Below are 27066 nucleotides of genomic sequence, written 5' to 3'. Positions count from 1 at the left end.
CGAGCACTGTGACTGCCGCAGGAGGCAGGTGGGGCTGGAGCAGCAGGGGTTAAAGATCATCTGGCAAGGGGGTGCTGCCTGGAGAGGGTGGGCCATCCTCTGGGGTGGGTGCCTTGGATGACTTTTGAGGTTCTCTGTAGCTCTGTGCATCTCAGACTTCTTTGTTTTATGATAACATATCTGAAGGTACAATACACTTATTTTATTTTTTTTAAAGGTTTTTAGTCTCCAATAAAAAATTTTGGATGACATTAGAAATAAGTAAGAAGACACTCCTGACACAGGAAATGCCTCTAACCTTTTTGTGAGCCAATGTCACTGTCTTAGTTATGGCTTCTATTGCTGCAATAAAACACCATGGACCAAAAAGGGAGTTGAGGGGGAAAGGATGTCTTTGGCTTACACTTCCACAGTCCACAGCACTGTCCATCACTGAAGGAAGGCAGGACAGGAACTCATGCAGGGCAGGAACCAGGAGGCAGGAGCTAATTCAGAGACCATGTAGGAGTGCTGCTTACTGACTTGCTCCACATGACTTACTCAGCCTGCTTTTTATAGAACCCAGGACCACCAGCCCAGGGTGGCCCTACCCACAATGGCTGGGCCCTCTCCCCTCAATCACTAATTAAGAAAATGCCCTATAGCCAGATCTTACGGAGGCATTTCCTCTGTTGAGGTTTCCTCCTTTCAAATAGCTCTGGCTCATGTCAAGTGACTGGCAGCGCAGTCTGTAACAATGTAATTGCCGTCTCCTGGGAGCAGCATCTAGTCACTGCTGGAGTGAGGAATCCTGAGTTGGCCAGAGTGACCACTTCAATATCCTCTGGGTGGGTCTAAGGCCATTTGAGAAATTCAATCAAGTGTGGTAGAACACTCTGGTAATCCTAACATTTGGGAGCCTGAGGCAGGAGGAACACACACTTGAGGTCACCTTGGGTGACATAGTGAGACCCAGTTTCACACACACACACACACACACACACACACACCCACACAACCACACACACACACTTAGTTATCATATATGAATTTAGGGACCTGGTTTTCTCATCCTCTTTCAGGTGATTGAGGAAGAGTTTTCATATCTGACAGTGAAATATGACTGTATGGGCTTCTCTTTTTCATGCCGCTGTGGTCTTAGTAGACATTCCTTCTCCTGAAGATAAGGGAGCTGGCAACTGCAGAGCCTTGGCTCTTGCTGCCGAGCACTCTGTTAGTAGCTCTGTGGTTGGCCTCCCCAGCTGTGCGCTCTGAAACAGATAGTGCCCCTTCTGTCCTTTAAAAGCATAACCAGGAATCGTCTAGTCTGGTGGGAGAGTCTCTCCTGGCTGCAGGGCATCTGAAAGGCAGAGCCAGCCAGGTGCGTGCTCGTGGTATTTGGAGGAATAAATGTGTCCATGGAAGGAAGAACCCCAGGGACCCACTGGGACAGCTGTGGTATCCTGGGGAGCGGAGGGGAGATGTCTAACGGGCATAAAATGCAGTAGAGGTCCCTGTGCGGCCTGTTGCCTCCACCCAAGGCTGCCGCTCTTGGGCTCAGCGAGCTCTGGCCAGTCCTCATTCATATACTCTCTCCCGTATGTGCATTTATTTATAGTCATCCTCCTGATGAGAGCTAAGTATTGCGCACTCCTACTGCGCAGATGTCAAGAGAATGCAGGCATCACTTTCCCACTCACGCATCTCTTTCGTCATGGTGACTGTCATCCTTTCGGTAACATCCATTATGTAGCGCATTTGTGCATTAGGTTAAGACTTAGCCTGCATTGTCTTACTTAATCCTTATTACAGCCTATAAAGTATCTCCATTAGGGTTCAGCACATCAGATACTTTCCCAAGTCATAGAATGATAATGGGTCCCTCCCTTCTGCCATAGAAGCATCACCATAGCTTGTAAGTTCCTGTGTGTGTGTGTGTGTGTGTGTGTGTGAGAGAGAGAGAGAAGAGAGAAGAGAGAGAGAGAGAGAGAGAGAGAGAGAGAGAAAGAGAGAGAGAGAGAGAGAACAAATTGCTTGTTTGCATTAGATGTTATGAGGATTCTTGGATCTATCTATCACTAAGTGCCCTGGATGCCAGCAACAGCATATAGAGACAATGGACAGCTGGACAATCTTCCTTCTTGCTGATAAATGAGGAAGCAAGTCAGCAGTGAGTATTTGGTTTCTGTTATTGAATAGGCCATTCTTGGATAACAATACCTCTGGAAATGCAAGCCTGTGAAATTTAATAAAATACCAGGTCACTGGAGAAGCCTGCCTTCAGTCCCTTCCTTCTTGCCCTCCTGTGACAAAACTGTAATGGAAGAAAATGGAAAGATAATATCTAGTGTGGTCTTGGTGATCAGTTCTTTAGGTCACCATTCCCTTATCCTTAGGAAGTTACTTAGAGCCTGTGTGATCAGAGCCTAAAAGATATTTTGTCAAAGCTGTTCCTGTCTCTGTCTCTGTCTCTGTCTCTGTCTCTCTCTCTCTCTCTCTCTCTCTGTCTCTGTCTTCTGTCTGTCTGTCTGTCTCTCTCTCTCTCTCTGTGTGTGTGTGTGTGTGTGTGTGTGTGTGTGTGTGTGTGTGTACCCCTGGTGTCAGTCCTCACTTCTGCTGTTGGAGAGCGGTCTCCTTGCTGCCCCCTGCTGGGCATGCCCCTGCAGCTGAGCTTTGGGGACACTCCTGTTCCCACCCACCTCACTGCTGCAGCGCTGGGATTGCAGAGCCCAGTGCTGTGCCCGGCTCTCCGTGAGTCCTGGGGACTCGAACTCAGACCCTTGTGCCTGCACAGAGAGCACTTTACCCACGGAGGCATCCCCACAGCTCCCAGCTTTTTGAAAGCGCCAGTTTGGGAATTGAAGCGATGACTGGTTCTAGTTCCCACTGAACCCCAAAGCTCCCCAAAGTGAGCAGAGAGGTCCGAACGCCAAAATCAGAGGTGGGGGGACTCTAGTGCAGTCAGAAGAAACTCGGAACAAATGGGGCGGCGCCTCATTTTGAATCATTTTGACCTTAACAGAAAAGCTGCAAGTGTAGAACAAAGGACTCCTGTGGTGGTATTGTGTTCCCAAAATATTGTGCACCCTAATAAACTTATCTGGGGTCAGAGAACAGAACAGCCACTAGATACAGAGGCTAGAAAATGGTGGCACTCACACCTTTAATCCTGGCATTCCAGAGGCAGAAATCCCTCTGGATCTCTGTGAGTTCAAGGCCACATTGGAAATGGCCAAGCATGGTGACACGCCTTTAATCCCAGAAAGCCAACCTTTAATCCCAGGGAGTGGTGGTAGAAAGCAGAAAGGTATATAAGGCGTGAGGACCAGAAACTAGAAGCATTTGGCTGGTTAAGCCTTTAGGTTTTGAGCAGCATAGTTCAGCTGAGAGCCATTGGGATGAGGACACAGAAGCTTCCAGTCTGAGGAAACAGGATCAGCTGAGAAGTTGGCCAAGTGAGGTTAGCTATGGCTTGTTCTATCTCTCTGATCTTCCAGTGTTCACCCCAAAACTGGCCTCAGGTTTGATTTTATTAATAAGAACTTTGAAGTTTCATGCTACAGACTCCCATAAACCCTCTGCCCAGACTGTCCTTTTTCTTTTTTTTTAGTTTCTACAGTTATTTCCCCCCAGCTCTCTCTGCACACACACTTTTATTTCACTGAAATTTTGGAGAAAAGGATTCCTGTGTCATTATGCCGTTCTTTGAGGCTTTATTCTTTATATCCTGGGCACAGTGTAGTTTTCTAACACAGGTCCTGTCCCTGGGAAATGACACTTTGGTCTCCCATTCATGATGTCAGCTTCTAACAAAATGCCTTTCAATGTTGTTCTCCCATTGGGTACAGGATCTGGCCCTGAGCTTACGTCATGTTTCATGGTCTTGTTTTCTTCAGCACGGTTTAGTTGGGGGCAATTTTTTATAGAGCTGACACCTTACTGTCTTTGAAGAGTTCGGGCCAGCTTTTATTTATTTATTTATTTATTTATTTATTTATTTATTTATTTATTTATTTATTTATTTATTTATTTGGTTTTTCAAGACAGGGTTTCTCTGTGTAGCTTTGCGCCTTTTCCTGGAACTCACTTGGTTGTCCAGGCTGGCCTTGAACTCACAGAAAATCCGCCTGGCTCTGCCTCCCGAGTGCAGGGATTAAATCCAAGATTGCCTATCCCTGACTGGCCTTCCAGCATAGTGTGACTTTTCCAAGGCACTGTAGACAGAGGTACCCAGCGTTTGCCCGACTCTCACTGGTGGTGGATTTTGACCACCTGGTTGAGTTATGGTCTCATTTTTTTCTGATGTAGTGATAGCATCTTTCCTTATAGCCAGCAAGCCTTGTTCTTAACCATTTCTAGCCTTTAAGGACATAAATACTGGTGGTCTTAAACCTCTAAGTCATAAAATCATGGAGTGCCTTAGCGGGCACAGGCCTTAGGATTGCCAAGTGTATGTCAATGTTAATAGATTATATTTTTCCAAGTAGTTTTAAGTCCACAGCAAAATTGAGCCCCACAGTCTCCCCGTGTGTCCCTTGCTACCTACAGAGGCCTTTCCCGCTCTCAGCATCCTACACAGGATTAGGAAGGTTAAACTGAAGAACCTATGTTGCTACATGTTGTCACTGGACCCTGCAGTTTCTGTTAGGGTTTGCTCCCACACATTCAATGTGCTTTTAAAAATCGATGTAGAATGTATATTTACTGAACTCAGAATACCTCGCTAAAGTCTTGTGTAAGAAATACAGTTTTCTGCATTTCGTTTTTAATTATGCCTCTTCCTTGTTCCTTCTTGTAATGATTCTATCTTTATAGTTTACTTCGCTTTAAGGTCGGCTTTTAATAGCATATCAACGGAGAGAAACAAGCTGAAGCAGTTGATGGAGCTGGATGCCTCCTCCCCGCCTTCTGCTCAGGTCGTCGGGCTGAAGCACGCTCTGTCATCTGTAAGTGATGTGTGTGTCTTTGCTCCATCAATGTCTGCAAATGCGGCTGGGCTTGTGAACTACTAATACTTTCCATTTCCAATGGCTGCATTGAAAATGGATGACTTTCATGGTTGAGTTGAATCTTGGGGAGAAAAACCAAACAAATTATCCAAATGATATTCAAGCCTTTCTTCAGAAAGATTCTTTTGCATTCAAAAGAATCCCAAACCATAGTAGCCAGGATTTCCTTGAATGTTCAGTTCTCTGAGTTTGATTTCTTCCAGTTTCTCTGAATTTTTCTGTTTCTATCAAGCTTTTACTGTATGTTTGTCTGGGAGTCTTGCAGACATTTGTTGGTTATGATTACAAAGTCTGACATTTGGGAGATTTTGTGGCTCTGAAGCATCATAAGTTTAGATCATCTTAACAAATAACACACGGCAGCAAGAAATTTCCAACTTACACGTTTTCTGTCTCCACTGCAAAGTGCTGATCCTACTTAATGCTCTTCTAAATATGTGAGTGATATTTTATTTGAATAAATAGTACAAAACCTTCAGCTTTTCCTCTCATGGACACAGAGATGAGTCATGAAGGGATTGTCAGGCAGACCACTGCCATGGCCTCAGGTGAGTCCCAGCTGGCCATTGTCACTCATGATTATTTTCTCAGCTTCCGTTTGTTGCTCGAATGGCTGGGCTCTGTTGATATGCTGTGTCCTGATGTTACCTGAGCAGCTGAAGGTGTCTAACACTTTAACCTTGACCTCTGTCAAGAAGCCAGAGGACCGTTGAAACAGCAAACGAATTTGCTCTTTGCTCCTTGCTTGTGCTTTGGAATTCCTGCTTTAAGAAGAGAAAGAATGCATGCACATGTAGCATTACTGTATGAAGCACCACTGACTTGTATTTTGGGTCAGGTGGGAATGACTATTAGGATCATGTGACCAGAAACCAACATAAGTACGGAGGGGGGAAAAAAACCCATTCATGGTTTCAATTTGTCATGCTACTGAGAAAAACAATGCTACCAATGTACTGTTAACTAATGATTGTTACAGCGCAATGTTAATGATGGACAGTACTTGCTGGCTTGCTGGAGATATTTCGGATGCTTTCATTCAGTGGCAATTCCAACTGTGCTATCTTTTGTTTGTTTTGTTTTGTTTTTTTTAGGACAGGATATCAGCCCAGTAGGCCTCATGGAATCATGTGGTCCTGCCTCCACCTCCCACGTGTTTAAATTGTAGTCATGTGCCCAATTATGCTATTTTTGAAAGAAAAATTTATAAATAATATTGGCTCACTTTATATGTAGAGTCTCCATCTTTAAATTTTATTTATTTGTTTCTTTATTTTGGTTTTTTTTTTTTTTCAAGACAGGGTTTCTCTGTGTAACAGCCCTGGCTATCATGGAACTCGCTCTGTAGTTCAGGCTAGCCTTGAACTCATAGAGATCCACCTGCCTCTGCCATCCGAGTGCTGGGATTAAAGGCGTGCACCACCATGCCTGGCTTTCCGAATCCCTTTCTTAAGGTTGGAGAGAAAGAGACATCTTTTGGAACTTGGTGAACAGCTGGCACAGCTGTTCTTCCACTTTTTCTTTGAGGTTTATTTCTTGCTGGTACACACTCTCATTGTTCCTGTCTGTGTGGCTCTTAATGCTTTTAGAAGGTCCCTCTGATGTTGGGGTCCCTGAAGTTCCTTCCCATGGACCTCCTCTCCCTTCCCCTTCTCACAGAGGTCCAGTCTTCTTGCTAATCTACTTGGCTACACTTAACTGGACTACAGTTTCCAGACCAGATTTGCATCACCTTTTCTAAGGCATGCACTCGCACTCACATTAACAGTTTAGAAAGAAGTAAAATAAAACACAGGATACTTTCTTTCCCTTTTGGCTTAGATTTCTGATTTAGCCCAAGACTTATTTCTTCAAAACTATTTCTTCTTAGAATAATCACAGAACTATTACAATGGGTATATGAATATACAGGTACTGAATTTGATATATATATATATTATAATATAATAGATATTACCACAACTTCTAGGCTTTGCTAAGATTCTAGCCACTATAACAGTGATGTGTTGCCCCAAAGGGGTTGTTATATGTGGTTACATGACCCTAGTTCTTGTTCAGAGTTTCTCAAATGATTCAAGGGTTCTTAGAATCACCTCTGTCCTCTGTGGCCACTGAAAAGTAAAACTAGAGCCAGCCCTGGTGTCCTTGTAATCCCAGCTCCTGGGAGGAGAGGCCAGCCTGGGCTACAGAGGGAGGACCATGTTTCATACATTCAACAGTGATGATAAGAAAGGAAATAAAGGAAGTCCTTGTGGAGATGCAGGCAGTAGACAAGGCAGTGACGAGAGTCTGCCCCTCCTAAAGATAGATCTATAGTCCTGATGCACAGGGGTGCCAAGGGAAGGAAGTACACGGCTTCCTGTTCCCGTGAGCCGGGTCCTGGCAGGGACGTTGAGATAGGAGGTGGGCCAGTCCCAGGAGGAACTAGAGGTCTTGGGTAATTTGTTTTATGTTCGTGGCTCACACCCAGCACCATGGTCTGTAAGCATTTAAGATGTGTAAGTAAGGTTGCTTGTTTATTGTTTGAAAAGTATACCATTTTATTCCCCAAATGAGTAAGTCACCAGCATTCGCCTTTGGTCCAGTGCAGCAGCGTGATAATGAACTCACACTGGGTCCATGTCCGCTGGCATCTTGCCAAGGACAGGAGGGGCTAGGAATCACTAGGTTTGGTGGGATTGGGGGGCCGCTCCACAGATCAGCATGGCAGGAAGAAAAGATCCTGTGAATCACCAGTTTTAAACTTGATGTTGTCTATGGCTTCCTTCTGCAGCCTTATTAACCCTCTTCCCACCTGGGAGACAAGATTAACAAGGAGGATCCGGACCCATTTGTTACCTCCCAGCCTCCTGCTGGAGAGCAATGGGGAAAGCCCGGATGGACACACCCCTAGGGGGTCCTGCCCAGGGGGATCTTCGCTTCTAGACTTGCTTGTGCCCAGCGCGCTGCTGCGTTTTCCTGAACTGTCCATTTACTAATAAAGCCCTGCTATTTTTAACATATTCCAGGCCCTAGCACAAAACACAGATCTTAAAGAACGCTTACGCAGAATCCATGCGGAAACTCTGCTCCTCGACTCTCCCGCTGTTCCCAAGTCGGGGGACAACCTGGCAGAGGTGGGTAGGTCTCCTCTGATGACTGTTCTCTGCGACTGCCACCCAGTCCCCAGAGCCCTCTGTCCAGTGGCATCGCGCTCTGCTCCACCCCCTTGAGTGGCGGCCATGCTCCTGGCCTCCCCTGGCGATGCCACAGTCCAGCTCTGGCTGAGCACGTGGGATTCGAAGCTGGGCCGGCAGAATGCTGCTCCACACACTGGTCGGCTCTCTCTTCAGCGAGTCCTTCCGTGTCTCTATATCTCGGTCCCGCTAAGTGTGATTCCTTTCACTGTGTGTTACCTGAGTGGGGGCCAGAGAAAGACAGGGGCTTTTCCTTGTCGTTTCTGAAGAAACCTCCATGTCTGTGACCCAGAGTGTCCAGGTCCTTGCAGGCTTCTTGTGTTCTGCAAAAGCCATGCTCCGTCTTTACCATCACTGTGCCTTTTCCCTTCTTCCTGTTTTGTTTTTTCCTCTTTCATAACACAGCTCTGTACTCCTAGGGGCAGAAGTACTGTGCTACATCAGAATCTATTGTCAGTAAACACATTTTCGGAAGGCCTTTTACTGAGACGCAATAGAGTGGTCATTTGCCTCTTGGGCCCTAGTTCAACCCACAGACCACCGACACACACACCGAGACACACACAGACAGACAGACACACACACACATGCACACACACACAAAATGAGGTCTTTTCTCAAGGCTTGGGATTTTTGCCCCAAATGGTCCTTTGAATGTGTTTAAAATGAGCAATTTCAGAAAAATACGTTGTGAGCCTTGGAAAACAAGAATGGGTAGGAAAGGTGGAAGGTGTTTATAAGTGTCTCTGGTATTCCGATGTCTACCTCAGATGTGCAAAATTTTCCATTAACAAACTGGTTAGATTTAAAATGAAGATAGGGAAGCAGGCTGGGGAGGTAATGCAGTCAATAAAATGCCAAGGACCCCCAAAAACCCACATAAAAAATACAGGTGTGGTGGCGCATTCTTGGGATCCTAGGATGGGGAGGTAGAGACAGTTGGGTGACAGGCTCTCCAGCCAGCCTGGCCTACATGGTGAGTTTCAGGCCAGCAAAACGCTGTCACCTCTCTCCAGCAAAGGTGGGCACAGGGTGACGTGGCTCGGTGGGCAGAGACTCTCTCCTCAAATCCCAGACACCTGAGTTGGATCCCTGGGCCCCAGAGGGAGAGAACTAGTTCCTCAAAGTGGTCCTCTGACCTCCTCATATGGTTTACAAAAGAAGAAGAAAAAGGTGGGCAGAGCCTGAGGAACGACACCCACAGGTGTCTTCTCCCCCACACGTCTCTCACACACTGTGCACCCCCACACTCACACACATAGGGAGGTCACAAAGGGCTCGCGTATACATTTGTAAAAGACCCACACCGTCCCGACTCTGTGTGTGAGCTGAGGATGAAGGAAATGGAGGCCAAGACACTGGACCACCTGTCCTAGATGCAACACACACATGCTGACAGGCCGGATGATGCTCCAGGCCAGAGCTACACCCTCATGGCGGTAGCTGAGGATGGAACTCCTCTGCAGGAGACCTCCAAGAGACCAGCCCTGCACCCTCCAGCCTGAGGGCCTGGCACTTCAGGCCCTTTCAGGTGTGCACATGAGCTGACATGGGCCCAGACTTTCCCGGTCTGGCCGTCACTGAGCATCGTTTGCTGCAGGCACTGTGGCATCTCCAATCGCACACTGATTTCCAGGCACTTCTTACCATTCATAATACAGATTATCATCATGTAAATCACACTTACATGTTTTATGATTAAATAGATAACCTTCACCTAGCATTTGTGAGCCCGTGTCCAGTGTCCAGGGTGCATCACTCAAGCTGTTTGTGTTTTGAGATAAAACCCAAAGCCCAGGTCTACAAAAATGCTCATTTTGGGACCAGTCTCAAAAAGGGATAACCAGTAGAGCGGTGGTGGCGCATGCCTTTAATCCCAGCACTCTGGAGGCAGAGGCAGGCGGATCTCTGTGAGTTCAAGGCCAGCCTGATCTACAAAGCAAGTTCCAGGAAAGGCACAAAGCTACACAGAGAAACCCTGTCTCAAAAAACAAAAAAGAAAAAAAAAAAAGGAATAACCAGAGAGCTGAAACACGCTGAACTGTTCAGGAGGGTGCTACCACAGCCTTGAACTTGTCCTTCCACAGCATTCTTGGGTTGGTTATGTGCTTGTCTCATTTATTTCCTCTTTCAGACAGCTTCTGTTTCCCATGGTTTAGACTTTTTTTTCCCCACTGAGTGACTCAAGGCTAACTTTCCCAGCAAAGAAAAGCCATTGTTGCCTTCAGGAAATAAGAGCAGAAATAAATAAGAATGACCACATAGACTGGAAAAAAAAAAAAAAAACAACAACAACAAAAAAAGCAGCCCCTAAACTGTTTGTGTGTGTGTGTATATACTTAAAAATATTAAAAACATTTATTTAGTGTGTATATGTGTGTGCACGTGCACACACATACATGCACCACAGGACATGTGCGGGTCATAGAGCAACTTGCAGGAGTTTGTTCTCTCCTTCTACCATGTGGGGTCTAGGGGTTGAATCTAGGTCACAGTGGCAGGTGCCTTTATAGACTGAGCTACCTCACGCCCCCTGACTCCCAGGAGCCTCAGACACCTTACAGCAGAAGGACGGTCCCCAACGATAGGTTCAGTCCACGGGCTTCTGCCTGTCTGGCCTCCCGCTGTTTATCTCCTTCCTGTTGCCACCTTTTGGCTGTACAAAGGAGCTGCTGCTGGTGTTGGGCCCAGATACTGAACCCCAAGATCCCTTCTTCTTAGAAATGACCCCCTCAACTTACTCAAGACACCCCTACTATGGATTCCTAAATGTGGCATTTTAATATCACCAGGACAATATTGAAGATTGTATTATTATTATTATTATTATTATTATTATTATTGATTATCTTATATATTTTAGATTAGAAATCAAAGGTCAAGTGAGATCTGTGGGAGTAATGTCTAATATCTAAGTGGCATTTAAGGATGAGCATGATGGGGACAAGTGTAATCACAGCACTCAGAAGACCCAGACAAAAGGACAGCTTGAAGCCAGCCCAAGGTTAGATAGTGAGTTCCAGGCCTGTCTAGATAATAGTGAGATCCCGGTCCAAACAAATTAATAAATCCCGTTTAAATCACCTTTAAAACATCTATAATTTAAAAATAAAAAAACTTAAGATACTTAATCCCTTTATTTTATGTATATGTTTCCTCAGTTTGTTTTTTTACATTGGGATCAAACAAACACTGGACATTATTGTACAAATTCTTCCTTCACCTTGACTCTGCAGAGGAGGGGATGGTAGCTTCAGTTTAGAAACAGGAGAAGTAAAGCCCAGAGTGGTTTAATAACTTCCACCAGAAACACAGCTTATAAAATCAAATCAGGATTTAAATTCACAACTCATGAGGCCAGAATGTGTGTTCTCACCTCAGTTTCCCACCTCTGTGTCAAGAAGAAAACGGGCTGATCCTGAAGACAGAGTGCTCCTGGAGGGTCCTCCTCCTCCTTGAGTGGGTGGTGGTGTGGTGGGGATGACTGTCTGGGGCGTGGGCGTGGCTTTTCTGTTTCTCCTTCTAAAAGAAGGAGATACGTGGATAAGAAAGGCCTCTAAATCCAGTGGGAAAAGGCAGATCATTCAATAAATTAGGTCCGTACAGCTCAAAGCAATTTGAAAAGAAGCTCAGGTTTTCTTCCATTGTGTGCTAAGATCCAAGTTAAATATAAAGTTGAGACAAAAGTCAATTTGAATATTTATCAAACTGCTAGAATAAGGATCTCCTAAACTGGAGAGTAATAAAAATTTTCAAAAGAAATGTTAACTAAACTTGACTTTTTTTAAATAGAGAAAATGTTTCAAAAATAAGAAGGCACATTAAGTAAAAACAAAGAAAAATATCTTCAGTGAAATGACAGCCTTATATAATGCTGAATCAATGACAATATTTTTAACCTGTGGACAAGGGTCAAATAATACTGAGTAACTTAAGAAATCAAGAAACAGTAGATATAGATAATTCACACTGACCAAGCATCGCATACATATTTCTGGGGTTTGTTTCTGAGGGATTTAAAAAAAAAAAAAAACACCTTTCATTTTCCAAGTCTGTCTTGAGGGGTTTAACTACTTAGATATATTCAGGAATATCATCAGGTTATCTTACTGGTGAGTGAGTATTGTAGAGCGTGTGGACACAGCCTAGATGGTAGAGCTGGCTAGACACCAAGTCTCTATGCTAGAAGCCACTATAAAAATGCTCACAGCATTGCATTTTCTTGCTATAAACCAACAGAGAACACGAGTGTCATCTTTGTCTGCTTTTTGTCCCACTTCAGTGCTTCTGAGCAATGGAGTCTCCTCTCTCGTGATTGGAGTGTGTTCCCCTGGACACCTCCTGGAGGACTGCCTGTGGCTGGCTCGCTGTTGACCAGTTTTCCTTCTGTGAGTAGAGTGCAGTCTAAAATACTGGCTAGAAAGCGTAACAATGACACAGCCCAGTAGTTGTGTATTATTACGGTCAGCACTGTGCACTGGGCATCACCCCATCTCCTGCGCTGTTAAACAGCGAGCCTCGGCAGGCTCATCCACTCCAGCGTCTCCACAGAGAGAGTCACATCACCCTTTGCTGTGGTGACATCACCAGGGGACAGGAATTTTCTAGCTCTATATGATCTTTTGTGACACTTGGTTAGAAATATCATTGGCACGTGGCTGAACTATTACGGTCACAGGCAAACAGGTGTTCAGAAGGAAGCCCCTGCACCACGTTTCCTGGCCTGTCCCACAGCAACATTCTACTGCTCTCTTTTTTATAAAGAACAATCAGTCTAAGGAAAATGAAAATCAGATCAGCACAACATTTTCTTAAGTTGTGGTGGTAGAGAAAAGAGTTTTCTTAAATGTCGAAGTAACTAGTAATCCCATGTTTATAGTCTTAAACAGTTTTGGTAATTCTACTTCTGGAAATGGTTCTGAAGAAATAATGAGATTTGTGTAAAGGCATGCAATGATGCTCCCTGGATTTGCAGTCTGCAGCTACCCTTCCTTCCAGTACAGAACTGAACTGCCCCTCTATAACACACTAGTGGAATAAAACACCTGTTGGTTGGAGTTCATTCTCTCAGACACTTCTTCCCGGCCTGGGAACCTATTCACAAGGTCAAGTAATGTATTCACAAGGTCAAGTAATGTAATGGACAAGGTACACACATGGACAGTTCGATCCCTGCTTAAAAACAAAAACTACACAACTTTTTTCTAGACATGTGTGTGTGTGTGTTTGTTTGTTTTAAACAGGGTTTTACTATGTATCTCTGGTTGCCTGAAATGTACTATGTAAACCAGACAAATCTGAAACTCAAGGCAGTCTTCCTGACTCTGCCTTCTGAGTTCTGTGGTTACGATAATGAGCCACCATGCCCAGGTACACCAGTATTTTAATATATATATATATATCTCGATATGAGTGATGGATCTTTTGAGGGGTACCTACTCTATTTGCATTTTTGTGTATTTTATTATTCAAACACATACTGCTTTTATCCTAAGAACACATTACTGTTAGGAAAAGTTTTTTAATGCATTGTTGGCTGAGAAAATTTAATTATGTTTGTAAATTGTATGATTATAGTTATTACAAAACAAAAGTATGTGAATAATAAGATTGGCGAGAAAATGTCCAAAGGCTTGTAGCAATTGCTGCAGTGTGATGGGATTTGGGGTGTTATCCACCCCTCCTTTTTTTATGTTTAGTTCGTTGTAATATGCACAACAGGTAGATAGCCACTCCTGAGCTTCAGTGAGGGAAGTGACTGCTGAACTGTGTTCCTATTTTAAATAAGACCCTGTGATCCTTGAAAAGCTGTGCTGGAGGGCAGGTGTCCTGGTGTTTTCAGTATGAGATCATAAGCTGTTGCTGAAGTTATGGGCACCAAGAACAGGTAGGGGCTGGGATCCCAAATCTGAAATGTTTCAAAGCCCAAACGTTTTGAACAACATATTACCACACATGGAAAATTCCATACCTGACCTTATGTGACAGGTGTCCATCTAAAATCAGTTCCCTAAAAATACCCTACCTTACCCTCAGACTTCATGCCTAAGTACATAGGAAATGTAAGGAACTTGATGGTGACACTTTGGCCCACTCCTGAGATACCTCATTATATTTTTAGAAATCCCTTTTAAAAGTGAAATCCAAAACACAGCTGCACCTAACCATTTTAGCTAATGATTTTTCAACATGTCTTGCTTTCAGTGTTGATAAGTCAGGAAATCCTTTTGACCTGTCAGTCTGGGAGGAGGAATCTAGAGCAGGTAGGTGTGGTGATGAATTAATGAGAAGCACAAGTGAATAAATCATGAGCCTCTCCGAACATCGGGCCCACAGGAGACGCGGGAAGATTCTGTTGCCTGCTGGGCACTGCGGTACCTTCAGCTCCGTAGCCTTGTGCCTGGGTCTTCGGAGGAGAGAGGCATTTATTTCCTTTAAGAAAGCAACCGCCTGCTACTAATGGGTGAAGGCTCACCGACATGGCTGCCTACATAAGACCCAAACAAATAGGACACCTAAAGATGTGATAACATGGCAGAGGGAAATCTCATGGGGGCCTCAACCCTAGACAAAGAACTTAGGCTACTAAGAGGTGCTGAGAGCAGAAGTCTTTCCCAGGAAAGATTCCCCCCCCTCCCCCCCCCGTTGGTTATCCAACATCACATGGTCGGCCCTGGAAATGTCCATATAAGTAACTTTATGAAGTACTTCTATACGTAGAAGTAAGTGTGTGTGTGTGTGTGTGTGTGTGTGTGTGTGTGTTAAAGAAAAAGAAGCCATGAATTTGAAAGAGCAGGGAAATACATGGAAGGGTTAGAGGGAGAAATGGTGTAATTATATGTTAAATTTCAAAAAGTCAAGAAAAATTATTTTAGAAAGAAAGCAGCTGCCGTACATGGAGATCTTTGTAGGGGATAGAGAAAGCTGGCCTTTAGAGGCTGTATAAAGTATTTAAACCCGTACCTTGGGCTGATGTAGAAAGACTCCAAGAGGAGAGATGTAGAATTCCCTCTGTTCCTAACGTTCAAAGGACTCATTGCTGTGTGTTAATTAGGAAACTGCTGAGGCCTCCTGTCCCAGTGGACCTCCTTGGGCACAGTATCTGTTGATGAGAAGAGCAGGGACATCCCGAACTCAGGAGACCTTTGGGCGTGGCAGCATCTGTCTGAACTCCTTTCCATCTGGTTCTGTGGCTCACTTATCAGATGCATGACAATTCTGAAGCCACCCCAGCAGGCCAGTGAAGTGCCTGAGCTGACCAGGGACTCAGGAGTCCAAGGAATTATCGTGTCCTAAATCTGTTCTAATCAGGCTCTGGGTTGCAAGAGTCAGTGTTAAGGTCAACTTTGTCTCCCACTTCCTGTGGCCCAGGGTCTGTTGGTGGTTCTGGTCTAATGTGTACATGCCCACAGGTCAGAAGCCTTGTATAGGTCCATGTTCATCTATGATTGGATGAGGACAATATGCAAATATTTGCTTGATTCATTGAGTGGGGTTGAAATTTTACTTGCAGATAGACTAGAAAGCACATCCCCTGAGTATCTGGGACCCTTCTCAATGAATCTGGACTCAGTGGAGTGGAGAATGGAGGAACACGAGGAAAAAGCAGTGTTACTCTGCTAAGTTGTGGCATCATCCTTGGGGGCTAAAGTTTCCTTCCCCTTAAGAGTCATGTGGGTGAAGAGAGACAAGGAAATTAATCCCACTCACCCATGAATAAGGAATGATCTACCATCATGGGTACCTCTGGACCAAAACACAGAGTTTATTTGTTAAGGGAGTCCTTGGAAGCAGGATATTGGCCTCTGAATACACACTGGGACACCCTGCTTGGAATCAGCCATGCATTGAAGGGAGTTTAGACTAGAAAGAAGCATCCTGAGTGGTAGAGAGTAAGAGGATGTAACTCAGTGTTGGAACCTTCCTACTCCTCAAGGGAACAAAATTGGCTTGTGCTTGAGATCTGTGGCACGCACGTGTCTGAACAATGTTCATGCCTGTAAGTGAAGCATCCTTTTGGGAGGGAACTTCATTTCTCGTTTTGTTTCTTGTGAGGCTCACTTTTCCTTTGAAGCTGACCTCTGCTCTGTGTTGCCTGTTTGCATGGGCCTGTGACCCAGTGTTTGTGCGAGTCAACCATCTGTGGATTGTGTTTCTCTTGAGGCTGTTCTAAATATATGCAATCTTCTTTCTGCTCTTCCTCCAGGAAAACTCAGGGGACGAAAGCCGAGCCCTGGTGCACCAGCTCTCCAACGAGAGCAGGCTGTCCATCACCGACTCCCTTTCTGAGTTTTTTGATGCCCAGGAAGTTCTGCTATCTCCCAGCTCGTCAGAAAACGAGGTTTGACTACTGTTTTCAGTCAGCTGCCCCCCAAATCTCCTTTGTGACTTTGTTCACCAAACTGTTCAGTAAGATCTGTCAACAAAAATCTTCGACTCCATGGCTCCTCCACACCATTACATTCTGAGGGCCTGCTTGTAACACACCACCACCCACAACACAAGATGATTCTATCTGTTAAGAAAATGTGAAATTCAGGGTGTTGGACTCCCGCGTGTTTCTGTTACTTAGACTTCTCATTGCTAGTTGTGAATTCTTCCTGTTCATATGCCTGCTTTATAGCCTGTGTGTTTTTCAATCATGTTAATTTGTTAGACATTTTATATCATTACTGTCTGATATGTTTATTGTATTAATTTAAATTTATAAACATTGCTTTAAATTGATGCATAAAAAATATACTTTCTGGAATAGGCAAGCCCCACAGTTAGCATTACTATGTGTGATTTTAATCCATTAAATATAGAGAAATATAATAAAAAAATATTATCTAGTATATAAAATAATTTTATGTACTAACTCCCATGCAAGAATCATTTTTCACAAAGAGTTCAAAAATAAGTTGCTAACTCCTTTACTGAAGTATTAGCATGATCTGGAAATACTGCAAAATAAGAATTTTTATTATGACAGCAGTGACACTGGAGATTTTTTTGTTTTTGTTTATTTTTCTTTGAGAACCAAGAATATCTAAGAATGTTCTCTCTCCCTCCTTCTGTCCCTCCCTCCTTCTGTCCCTTTCTTCCTTTGGTGGGGCCCAAAATTGGGTCCCTCTCACCCTAGGCAAGCAGTCCACCTGCACCCCCAGCCCTAACAGTTTGTTGCTGTGAGCATCACCTAGGTAGATTAGGGGGTGTTCTATGAAAATAGTACCCCAAATGATTTCTGTGGATTTGTAGTGTGAGACGTGGCATGCTTGGTCATTTGGAGTAGGGTTTTCTGAAAGGCTGGTGCTCTCTCTCTCTCTCTCTCTCTCTCTCTCTCTCTCTCTCTCTCTCTCTCATGTGTATTATCTCTTCTTTCCCACAGATTTCTGATGACGACTCATATGTCAGTGACATAAGTGACAATCTGTCCTTAGACAACCTCAGTAATGACTTAGACAATGAAAGACAGACCTTAGGTAAGTGTTTACATTACAGACCTTAGGTAAGTGTTTACATTACAGGATCTCTGGAAGCCTGCAGCTGAGTGTGCGTGCGTGCGTGCGTGCGTGCGTGCGTGCGTGCGTAGGTCAGAGGTCAACCTTGGGTGTCAGTCTTCTGGTGTAATCCGTCATATTTTTTGACACAGGGTCTCTAACTGTCACTCGAGGCTCTCCAATCAGGCTGGGCTTGCTGCCTGAGAGTCCAGGGATCCTCCTGTCTCTGCCTTCCAAATGCTGAGACTACAAATGTGCACCACCAGGCCTGACTTTTTTTTTTAAACAAGGGTGTCCCTTATGAGTCATGCATTTTCTCTGCAAGTGCAATATAGGATATGGTATTCTGTATTCAGATACTGAAATGTTGTTATAATTTAAGAATTTGATAGGGCATATATAACTAAAAGGTCCAAGTGATAGTCAGCTTCAGATTATTCAAGAGAATATACTCTTACCTCCTCTCAGGGTCTCCTAAGCTGCCCCTTTATTACTGCTTAATCCTAAGAAGGGAAATGATGACCAAGAAAGATATTTCTGGGACTGGCAAGATGGTTCAGTGGGTAAAGGTACTTTCTACCAAACTGAACAATCTGAATTTATTCCTTGGAACCCACAAAATAAGAGAGGACTGATACCCACAAGTTGTCCTCTGGCCATACACACACACACACACACACACACACACACACACACACACACACACACCTCACACTGTGGCACATGAATGCCAAATATAAATAGATAAATGCAGTTTTTGAAGAAAGGTATTTTGTTATGTGAGTCTGAGCTGTGGGGTCCCTGGAGTGTCTGACTAATCCCAAGCAGCTTGTGACTTCAGGAAGCAGAACAGTCAAGTTAGGAAGATGCCCATAGAGTTCCCAGTCCACGGTCCTCTGCACAGGGCCCTGAACATCAGTCAGTCACTCCCCATCTTGGCATCTGGTTTGCCCCATTGAATACTCAAAGCATCATCTGCCACCATTATCATATCCACACAGAGGACGGGAACGGTGCCAGACCCCTTTATTTCAGTGTCTCAGCTTAGCGAATGTTTGTGAACTATACGAATGGATTGTCCAAACACTCCAGAGCCGCTGCTTTGAGGACTCCAGGGGCAGGCGGGTAACTTCCCACCATCCACAAAGCCCCCTTTCAGCATCGCCTGCTGGAAGGAAGGTAGTTTGCTCTGTAGAGAGTCATCTCTTGATAGAAAAACCTAAAACCCGGTGAGTTAGAAGCAGAAGGTCACAGACAAGAATGCAGATTGTTTTCTGTGAAAACAAAGAACGAACAGGTTCACGAAGAAACATCACTTGCTCCCTCAGTGTGCAGTGAGTGGTATGAGCACCAAAATGGTGCTCCAGCCACAGAGCTGGAAGATGATAAAGCTGAGGCCCCTCCCCCATTTCCCAGAGGCCTGAGGGAGGGAGTCAGGAGAGCATGGAGTAAACAGGATGCTGAAGTAAGGAAGAAAGGATTGGTCCAGGACACCGTCAACGGCCATGCTGCATTAACAGCAGCTGAGATGAGCATGGAGGTGGTCAGGCTGCTTCTCTTGCTTAGTCCGTGGCTATTCAGCTCAAACTCAGCACATACCTGCTGGACCTTCCTTCATCTAAGCTTGAATACCATAATGGGATGTCCCCAGTTCTCTGTAGACTTTCTCAGATGGTGACAGGGTTTCTAGACATCTTGAAAAGATGCCTTCAGAGATAACCTTCATGTTCTACAACCCAGTTTGCCTACTGAGAAAAGAAGAATTAAACCCACTCTGTGGGTGTAGCTCAGTTGGAAGAGTGTTTACTTAGCATGCGTGAAGTCCTGGATTCTATATACCCAGTGCCACATAAAATGAGACATGGTGGTGTTCACCTGTAATCCCAGGGTTAGGGAGGTAGAGGCAGAAGGATCAGAAATTCAAGGGCATCCTTGGCTACATCGAGAGTTCGAGTCCAGCCTGTTGGATATATGAGACTCTGTGTCAGGAAAGAAAATGTAAATGAAAACAGCTAAAGCAGAGCTCTCCGGCTATTAAACTAGGATTCCCAGAGTATGCAGCAGACACTTAGTGTTTTGGGTACTTCCTATCAGTTTCTCGCCCAGAAGAAATCACAGGTCACATGGCAGGACCTGTTGCCGTGCTGAATGCTGCAGAAGTTAAGTAGCTGAGAATATGGACTGAAGGGAATCCGTGAGCACCAGCTCCAACTCTATTCCTTGTTGGTTATGTGTGCTGGACCCTCCTCTCTGCCTCACTTTGTTCATCTATAAAACGGAGATAATAGTACTGTTTACTTCAAGAAGTACCCTAAAGAGGAAGAAGGAGAATACACGTCAGAGGCTGAGGCGACCAGCACCACAGAGTGAAAAGAGGGCGTGTGTGGCGTCAGTAGCATGGCTGTGGTGGTAGAGTGGCAGTCTTTGAAATGTTAGACTTAGTGGACCAAAGGAAACATGCCACTGCCCGCAGAGCTGTTGCCAAAGATGCCCCCATTTACACCTGTGCGCCTGTGTCAGATTTTGCCCATATAACCAATGAAAGTAAATTTGGAACTGAACTGGATGCTTAAGTTAGCCTGCAACTGCACAGCATGACCCCAATTTCAGACGTTTCTGTTCATCAAAGCTGCCTCTTTATTCAGAGCTATTGGTTATGTAATGAGTGAATGCTACGTGTCTATGTTTAATAAACACACAGAAAGTGGTGTGTTACCTGTTCATCCGTACAGTGAAAAGATGCCATTTGAAAAGAGACACAGAGCAGGAGAGAGACATCAGAGCCTGAGACAGAAGTGGTGGGCAGTTTTATGTATGTGACTGTAAATGTTTCATTCATCAAATCCTCCGTGGGCCAAGCTTAAACGTAAATGCCAACTTGGGATAAAATTGTAAAAACATGTGAAATTGTAAAATAGACAGAAAAACGAAAGGAAGGGAGTCGATGTGTATAGGATGAAGAAGAAATGATCACAAAAGCATTCCAGAACATACTAGAAAGTTCTTCAGTGTCTTCTGCTCACCTCATGGCAGCCTGGAAGCAGAGGCGGGAGAAAGGAGCAGCCCTGAGGGACCACTCTCTCCAACCCCCTCCTGTCCTGTAGTCCACTCACTGTAAGGCAAAAGTCAGTGACCAGCCCATTGGTCGGGCCAGAGAGCTCCTGATCCAGCCAGGTCTCAGGAATTGGATCTGTCAGCTGGGGAATCTGCTCTTCAATACATGGGCTTTGTGTGTGGTGGGTGTGGGGCATCCCACATCTACTCACTTGTCTTTTAAATAACATTCGGATCATATGAACCAAAAGCACTAACAGCCTTTCATGACAGTCCTCAACCATATGTGCTGATAAAATGATCAGAGGACCAAGCAAGTATCCTGATGTGTAGATAGTCCATATTGTTGGTTGCTGTTGGGTTTTCTTTGCATTTTTTGAATTGTAGCTGAACATCTAGAAACACTTAATGGCCCAACAGTAATGAGCGAGCCAATACATTATGATGTGTCTATACCATGGAGTATTTTTACAGTCACTAAAAATGTTATTATTGGAGAATTTAAATAACAGAACTATGCTTTAGACAGCTGAATAAGCAGAACATAAAAATGCCCCTACAGTATGAATAATGTAGGTAGAGAATACACTAATTTACAGATAGTCCCAAATGTAAAGGGCCACTGTCTGAGTTGGTAGAATAATTGATGGAAACTATTTCTTTCTTATTTTTCTAGAATAAATACAATTTAGCCAGTAGGTAGTGCACAGCTAACATCCCAGTACTGGAGATGTGAAGGCAGATGATTGTGCGTTTGAGGCTAGCCTGGGCTATAGAATAAGACCACATCTCAAACAGCGCAGAGTTGATTTTCAGAATTTGATGTGGTTAAGCTTTCAAATTTATACCAGTCTAACCTGTTATTGGCATGGAAACCCGATTTCCGTTCTTATTCTGAGTCTGAAGCTGTGAGGAGCTAGCTTTTGAGCGAGCGGGAACTTCCTAAATCTCCCCAGGAATGAAGTGCATGGCTATTAGTGTATACAGTTTGGGGCATTTCTTTATTCAGCAGTGCCAGGACTGGTGCATAAGCACGTGCTCCCCTACTGAGCTGTACCCTAGTTTTGGTATTTAATTGCTCAGCATTCTGTTGCTAGTTTCTAGCTTTCCATCCTACACTGCATAACTGGGTTTGACAGTGAGTACTTGCTAGGGTTATTTTCGTGGACTAGCTTCCTGGAGTCGACCAGAATTCTTTCCTTGCAGGGCCTGTTCTCGAAAGTGGTGGGGAAGCCAGGTCCAAAAGGCGGACCTGCTTGCCAGCACAGGGCCCCAACACCAGTAGTGTCAGCTTATGGAGCATCCTGCGCAACAACATCGGGAAGGACCTGTCCAAGGTGGCCATGCCGGTGGAGCTGAATGAGCCGCTGAACACCCTGCAGCGGCTCTGTGAGGAGCTGGAATACAGCGAGCTTCTGGACAAGGCTGCGCGCATGCCCAGTGCCCTGGAGAGGATGGTGAGGCCCCCACTCCCTGAACTGTTCTTCTGAGCCATTCGGAGCCCAGAGGCTTAAAGCCCAGTCCCCATTCCGATTGCTCCTTAGAGACAGTCATTTCTCGGAAGAGTCTCAGTCCCCCGCTTCCTGGCTATGTGCAGTGACCTCATCAGAATCTGCAGTGGGAAAGGAAGGCCTTCTGCAGCTGGTGCCTACCTGGGGGCGGGTGGTTCTGCTGGTTTTGGGCTTGCTCTTTCTCTGGAAGCTTCCATTGGATGGTTCTCATAGACTCGGCTGGAAAACATGCTCTAGGCTGGCTGCCTGTGTTTATTTTTACTACCCTGGGTGGACAGAATTTAATTTCTTGAGCAGTTTCTCTCCTCCAGAGTAAATTTCCCTTGAGAATGTTTTTGTTTATTTCTGGAATTGTCCCATTCATTCCTACGCTTTTGGAAAGTATCATTCACAGAGGGTGTTTTATATCATGACACCAGTAAACAACCCCCCACCATCACCACCTTTTCCTCTCTCTTATAGAGCTATTTAAATAAGCAATTTTGTTTGCAAAACTCTTGACTGAGAAGATTTGTTGTGGAAACTGTTCTCCTGGCTTCCTCGTTTGGGAGCTGGTGATCAGTCGCCCCCTTGCCTGGGTGGGGGCTGGGACTTGAGTGCAGAGCTCTCTTTCATTTGCTGCCTGGCTGGGTTGGAGAGGAGTGCACTCTTGGGCTTCACAGAACTAGCTGCACCCCTCCCCAGCCCCCACCCCCGTGGCAGGAGGCAGACCCCTTCAAACTCCACACAGCCTGCAGTTCTCAGGCTCAAGGAAGCTCCTTGGCTGCCTTGATTTGGAAACGGATGAGAACCTCAGCTCCTGGCTGAAGAGACATCCCATTGCCATTTCTGCCTGATCTCTGGGACCGTCTTATCAGAGAGATTTTTCTCTCTTGATGTTAATGATCATAAATGCCAAAAAACACAAGTTGTGATTTTGCCTTTTTTGTTGAATTTCCCTAGACAGTATCTGCTGGAGATAGGTAGGCAGGAAGCTTTAAATCTAGTGGTAAAAGTCGGCATTTATGGTGCCTTGCCTCAAAGAAAGCCATTCACTTCGAACATGAAACATTTATTTATTTATTTATTTATTTATTTATTTATTTATTTACTTATTTATGGTTTTTCGAGACAGAGTTTCTCTGTGTAGCTTTGGAGCCTGTCCTGGAACTCGCTCTGTAGACCAGGCTGGCCTTGAACTCATAGAGATCCACCTGCCTCTACCTCCTAAGTGCCGGGATTAAAGGCGTGTGACGGCGGCCGCCACCGCCACCGCCGCCGCCACCACCACCACCACCACCACCAGGCAGATTCCCAACATCCATATGACTTGCAGTCATCCCTAACTCCAATTACAAGGGATCCACCATCATTTTCTTGCTGGGCTCCCAGGCACTGAATGCATATGGTGCACAGCCATACATGCACACAAAACACACACACACATAAAATAATAAAATGTAAAACAGAAAGGGAGAAAATATTCTAAAGTGTGTTTAACTCCTGTGGCAATTCAGAACCCTTAAGATCCTCAGCACTTGGTCCCAATAAAAGGGAAAGCGCAGTGGCGCACAGCTGTAGTCCCAACACGGAGGAAGCTGAGGCAGGAGGATTAGTGCACATCTGGGACCAAGTGGTCCCTAGTCTTGACCTTGGACAAGAGGTGAAGCTGAGCATAGTGGTACACCCTGTAATCCAACACGGGGTGAGCTGAGGCAGGAGGATTGACTTGGAGGCCAGCCTGACCTACAACATGAGATCTTGTCTCCGAAACAAAAGGAGAATAAGAAAGTTTTAGGGAAGCCCCAGTGACCCCAGCACTACCCAGAGCCACAGCTGCAGCCTGAGGGTGACTGTTCCTGCTCTGCAGTCACCACATTCTCCTTTGTAGGTTCTTGGTGTTGCCAAAGGGGAGATTTTGTTCTTACTGCCCAGCGTCATGGATAGCACTGGGTTCTTCAGTCTGCTGTATTTTGAGGTTTTGGTTTTCTCCCAAAAGATTTATTAATGTATTTGTAGCAGTGTGTGCTTGAGTGAGTTTCTATGCACCACGTGTGTGTAAGAGCCCTCAAAGGCCAAGAGAGGATGTCAGGTCCCCTGGCTCTGGAATTTAGGCAGTTGTGAACCACCATGTGCCTGCTGGGAACCAAGCTCTGGTTCTCTCCCCGAGCAGTAAGTGCTCTGAAAAGGTGAGCCACCTTTTTAAAGGAGACTCAAGGTGTTTGGCTTTCCACAGAGACAGTGTGAGCTTCCTGTTTGGTGTGTCAGAAACGGGGGAGGCAGAGAGAGAAGCATGTATCTGAGTTTCAGGAATGCAGCATGGACTGGGGATGGCTTAGTCAGTAACATGTTTGCTGTGCAAGGACAAGGACCCGAGTTCGATCCCAGCACCCCATGTCAAAGCTGACAGAATAGAAAACCCTTAGCAGTGGAGGGTGGCAGGACAGGTGGATCCGGAGCTTGCCAGCCAGATGGTATTGCCCAATTAGTGAGCTCCATGTTCGGTGAGAGACCCTGCCTCCAAAAGAATATGGTGGGGAGCAACTGAGGAAGATATCTGACATTGACCTCTCACTTCCACATGCATGCTTACACACACATACATGACACAAGTGCACATCACACACACACACACACACACACACACACACACACACAGAGAGAGAGATAGATGACACTGAGTTTAGTGTAGCAAACCTCGTAAGATGTTCAGAGAAGACCGATGAGACAGTTTCTATTTGGTATCAAAAAGAAATCTCCGGGTCGTTACTTTCATCTAACTTTGAGGGGGAAAGCAAAATACAGACGAGAGAATCTGTTTCCCTCGATGCTCTGAAAGAGGTGCTGAAGAACAGGCTGGAATCCACATGGTGACGTTCAGAAAAGGATTTTGCTAATCCCGTGTAGACATGTAGTTTATTCTCCCCTCCTCCTCCCTCCTCCCTCCTCCCTCCTCCTCCCCATCCTCCTCTTCCTCTTTCCTCCCTTCTCCCTCCTCCTCTTCCCCCTCCTCCCTTGTCCTCTCACACCCTCCTCCTCTCCCCACCCCCTACCTCTCAGCTTTCCTCCCAGAAAGGCAGAACTTCAAGGGCCTCTGGCCTGTTGCCTCTCAGAGTGCAGCAGTGACTCGCACACTTCCGTTGGTCAATGTGAGTTTAAGTTTGCAGGTTTCTACGATACCAGTCGGTGACTAGTTGAACGTATTGTGCGTGTTTCTGAACTGGGGTTGGGGGGGACGGACCGTGTTACTTCTCTGTACTCTTTCACCGTCTGCCCCGAGGCCCCGATGTTGGGATTGCCGGCCCTGGCTGGCTGCAGGTAGAGGATTCAGCATCGGCATGCTGTTGGATGAATTTTACCACCTCGATCAAATCACCCCTTCCAGATTTCTGACACCAAAATAAGCGGGCAGTTTCAACAGGTTGATTTGCTGTCTTCAGGCCCAAATGAACATTATTTAAACCTACAGCTGTAAACCGAAGTTGGCTGAGTTGGTTGAATTGCCTTTCGGAGCCTTGCCTTTCTGAAGGCAGCATAGGTTTTTATCTCCTTGTGACAGATTTCTCGGTGTCACAGAAGTGAACCGGTCCTTTCCTTCCGCTCACAGGTATACGTGGCAGCCTTCGCCATCTCCGCATACGCCTCCAGCTACTTCCGGGCCGGCAGCAAGCCGTTTAACCCCGTCCTCGGAGAAACATACGAATGCATCCGGCAGGACAAGGGCTTCCAGTTTTTTGCCGAGCAGGTGATATGCGCCCTTTGTGTTTGTGGAGAGAATTGTTTGTGTCTGCTCTTAAACGTGCTTTTGAAATATTTATTTTCCTCCTTTCACTGGCTTCAAAGGGACTGGGATAATTACAGGCTTGGCAGCATAAAAGCTGGGATATGTTTTCTCTCCACGGAAGGTCAGCTGCTCCCCACAGCACCCAGGCTTTGGTAGTTCTGCACACCTGCCTGGTTACAATGCAGCAGCATTAGCTCCCTGCAGATCATTAGCAAAAGGAAGTGCCAAGGCACAAGCCTGTGCCCAGAGTGTGACTTAGAGCAAAAGTGTGCCCAAACAGTTGCCACCACCATTCTGGAGCCTGACTGGCCCTCAGAGTGGGCGTTGTGCCGTGGTCTAGATTTTAACTCAAGAGGAATCACTGTGTATGTATTTATTATTCAGAGCAACAACTTGTATCTCTCTCTTGTTTTTAAATGTTTACCGTGTGCCTGGTACTATTGCAGATGGCTCCGACCCTGCAGTGGCGGGGGGAGGCTGGGGGATAGACAAGAGTCCCTCTCCAATGGGTGATCATGTCCTTACGTGGCCTGAGGTCTCCTGGGTCCTTCCACACAAGTTAGCATGGAAGCTTCAGGAGCCAAGCAGCTCCCGTTTGAAGCACAGTTCTGTTTCCTACAGGCTGTAGGGCTCGGGGCAAGTGGAGGTGACGCCATCATTTCTGTCTTCTGTGGTCCGAGAGCAAGGTCTGATCTATGAAGTGTGGCTGTGCTGCGTGCATTGGAGGATGAACGTCCCGAGTGTTTGCCGATGTGGAACACCCCTCAGCTAAAATAGAATGCATAACCTTTAGAAAGATGGAAAGCACCCTTTCAGGAGACTGGTCGTCATTGCTCCCATAGATTTGTCTCCCAGCTCCTAGAAAACTGAGGATAAAGAAGGAGTGTGGGTTGCTAAATATTCTTTCCCTTCTGGTTATTTTTGTCAATGAATTTGCATTATGGGGACTGGGAGAGAAGGTGCTGCGAGCTGGCCTTTTCTTTTCTTTTCTTTTTTCTTTTCTCTTCTTTCCTGCCTTCCCCCTTCCCTAACCATTCTGTCTTTTTTTTTCTTTGAGATTAGTGTCTCACTACATATCCATCTGGCCTCAGA

General features: G+C 45.4%; 2 protein-coding genes across 6 annotated transcripts in view; one reads left to right on the top strand and one right to left on the bottom strand.

The window, feature by feature from the left end:
- The window catches only part of LOC119086172 (MAGUK p55 subfamily member 6-like), a 563311-nt gene that overhangs the window by 278625 nt on the left and 257620 nt on the right, over nucleotides 1-27066 (bottom strand). The window lies entirely within an intron of this gene.
- The window catches only part of Osbpl3 (oxysterol binding protein like 3), a 185966-nt gene that overhangs the window by 125584 nt on the left and 33316 nt on the right, over nucleotides 1-27066 (top strand). The window contains 6 exon segments of the mRNA XM_028892641.2: nucleotides 4795-4925; nucleotides 7997-8104; nucleotides 16371-16505; nucleotides 17535-17628; nucleotides 21907-22157; nucleotides 25798-25935. Of these exon segments, the coding sequence (XP_028748474.1) occupies nucleotides 4795-4925; nucleotides 7997-8104; nucleotides 16371-16505; nucleotides 17535-17628; nucleotides 21907-22157; nucleotides 25798-25935 (857 nt within the window).

This window comes from Peromyscus leucopus, chromosome 3, assembly GCF_004664715.2.
Source record: "Peromyscus leucopus breed LL Stock chromosome 3, UCI_PerLeu_2.1, whole genome shotgun sequence".
Taxonomy (NCBI): Eukaryota; Metazoa; Chordata; class Mammalia; order Rodentia; family Cricetidae; genus Peromyscus; species Peromyscus leucopus.
This window is presented reverse-complemented; position numbering and strand designations above follow the sequence as displayed.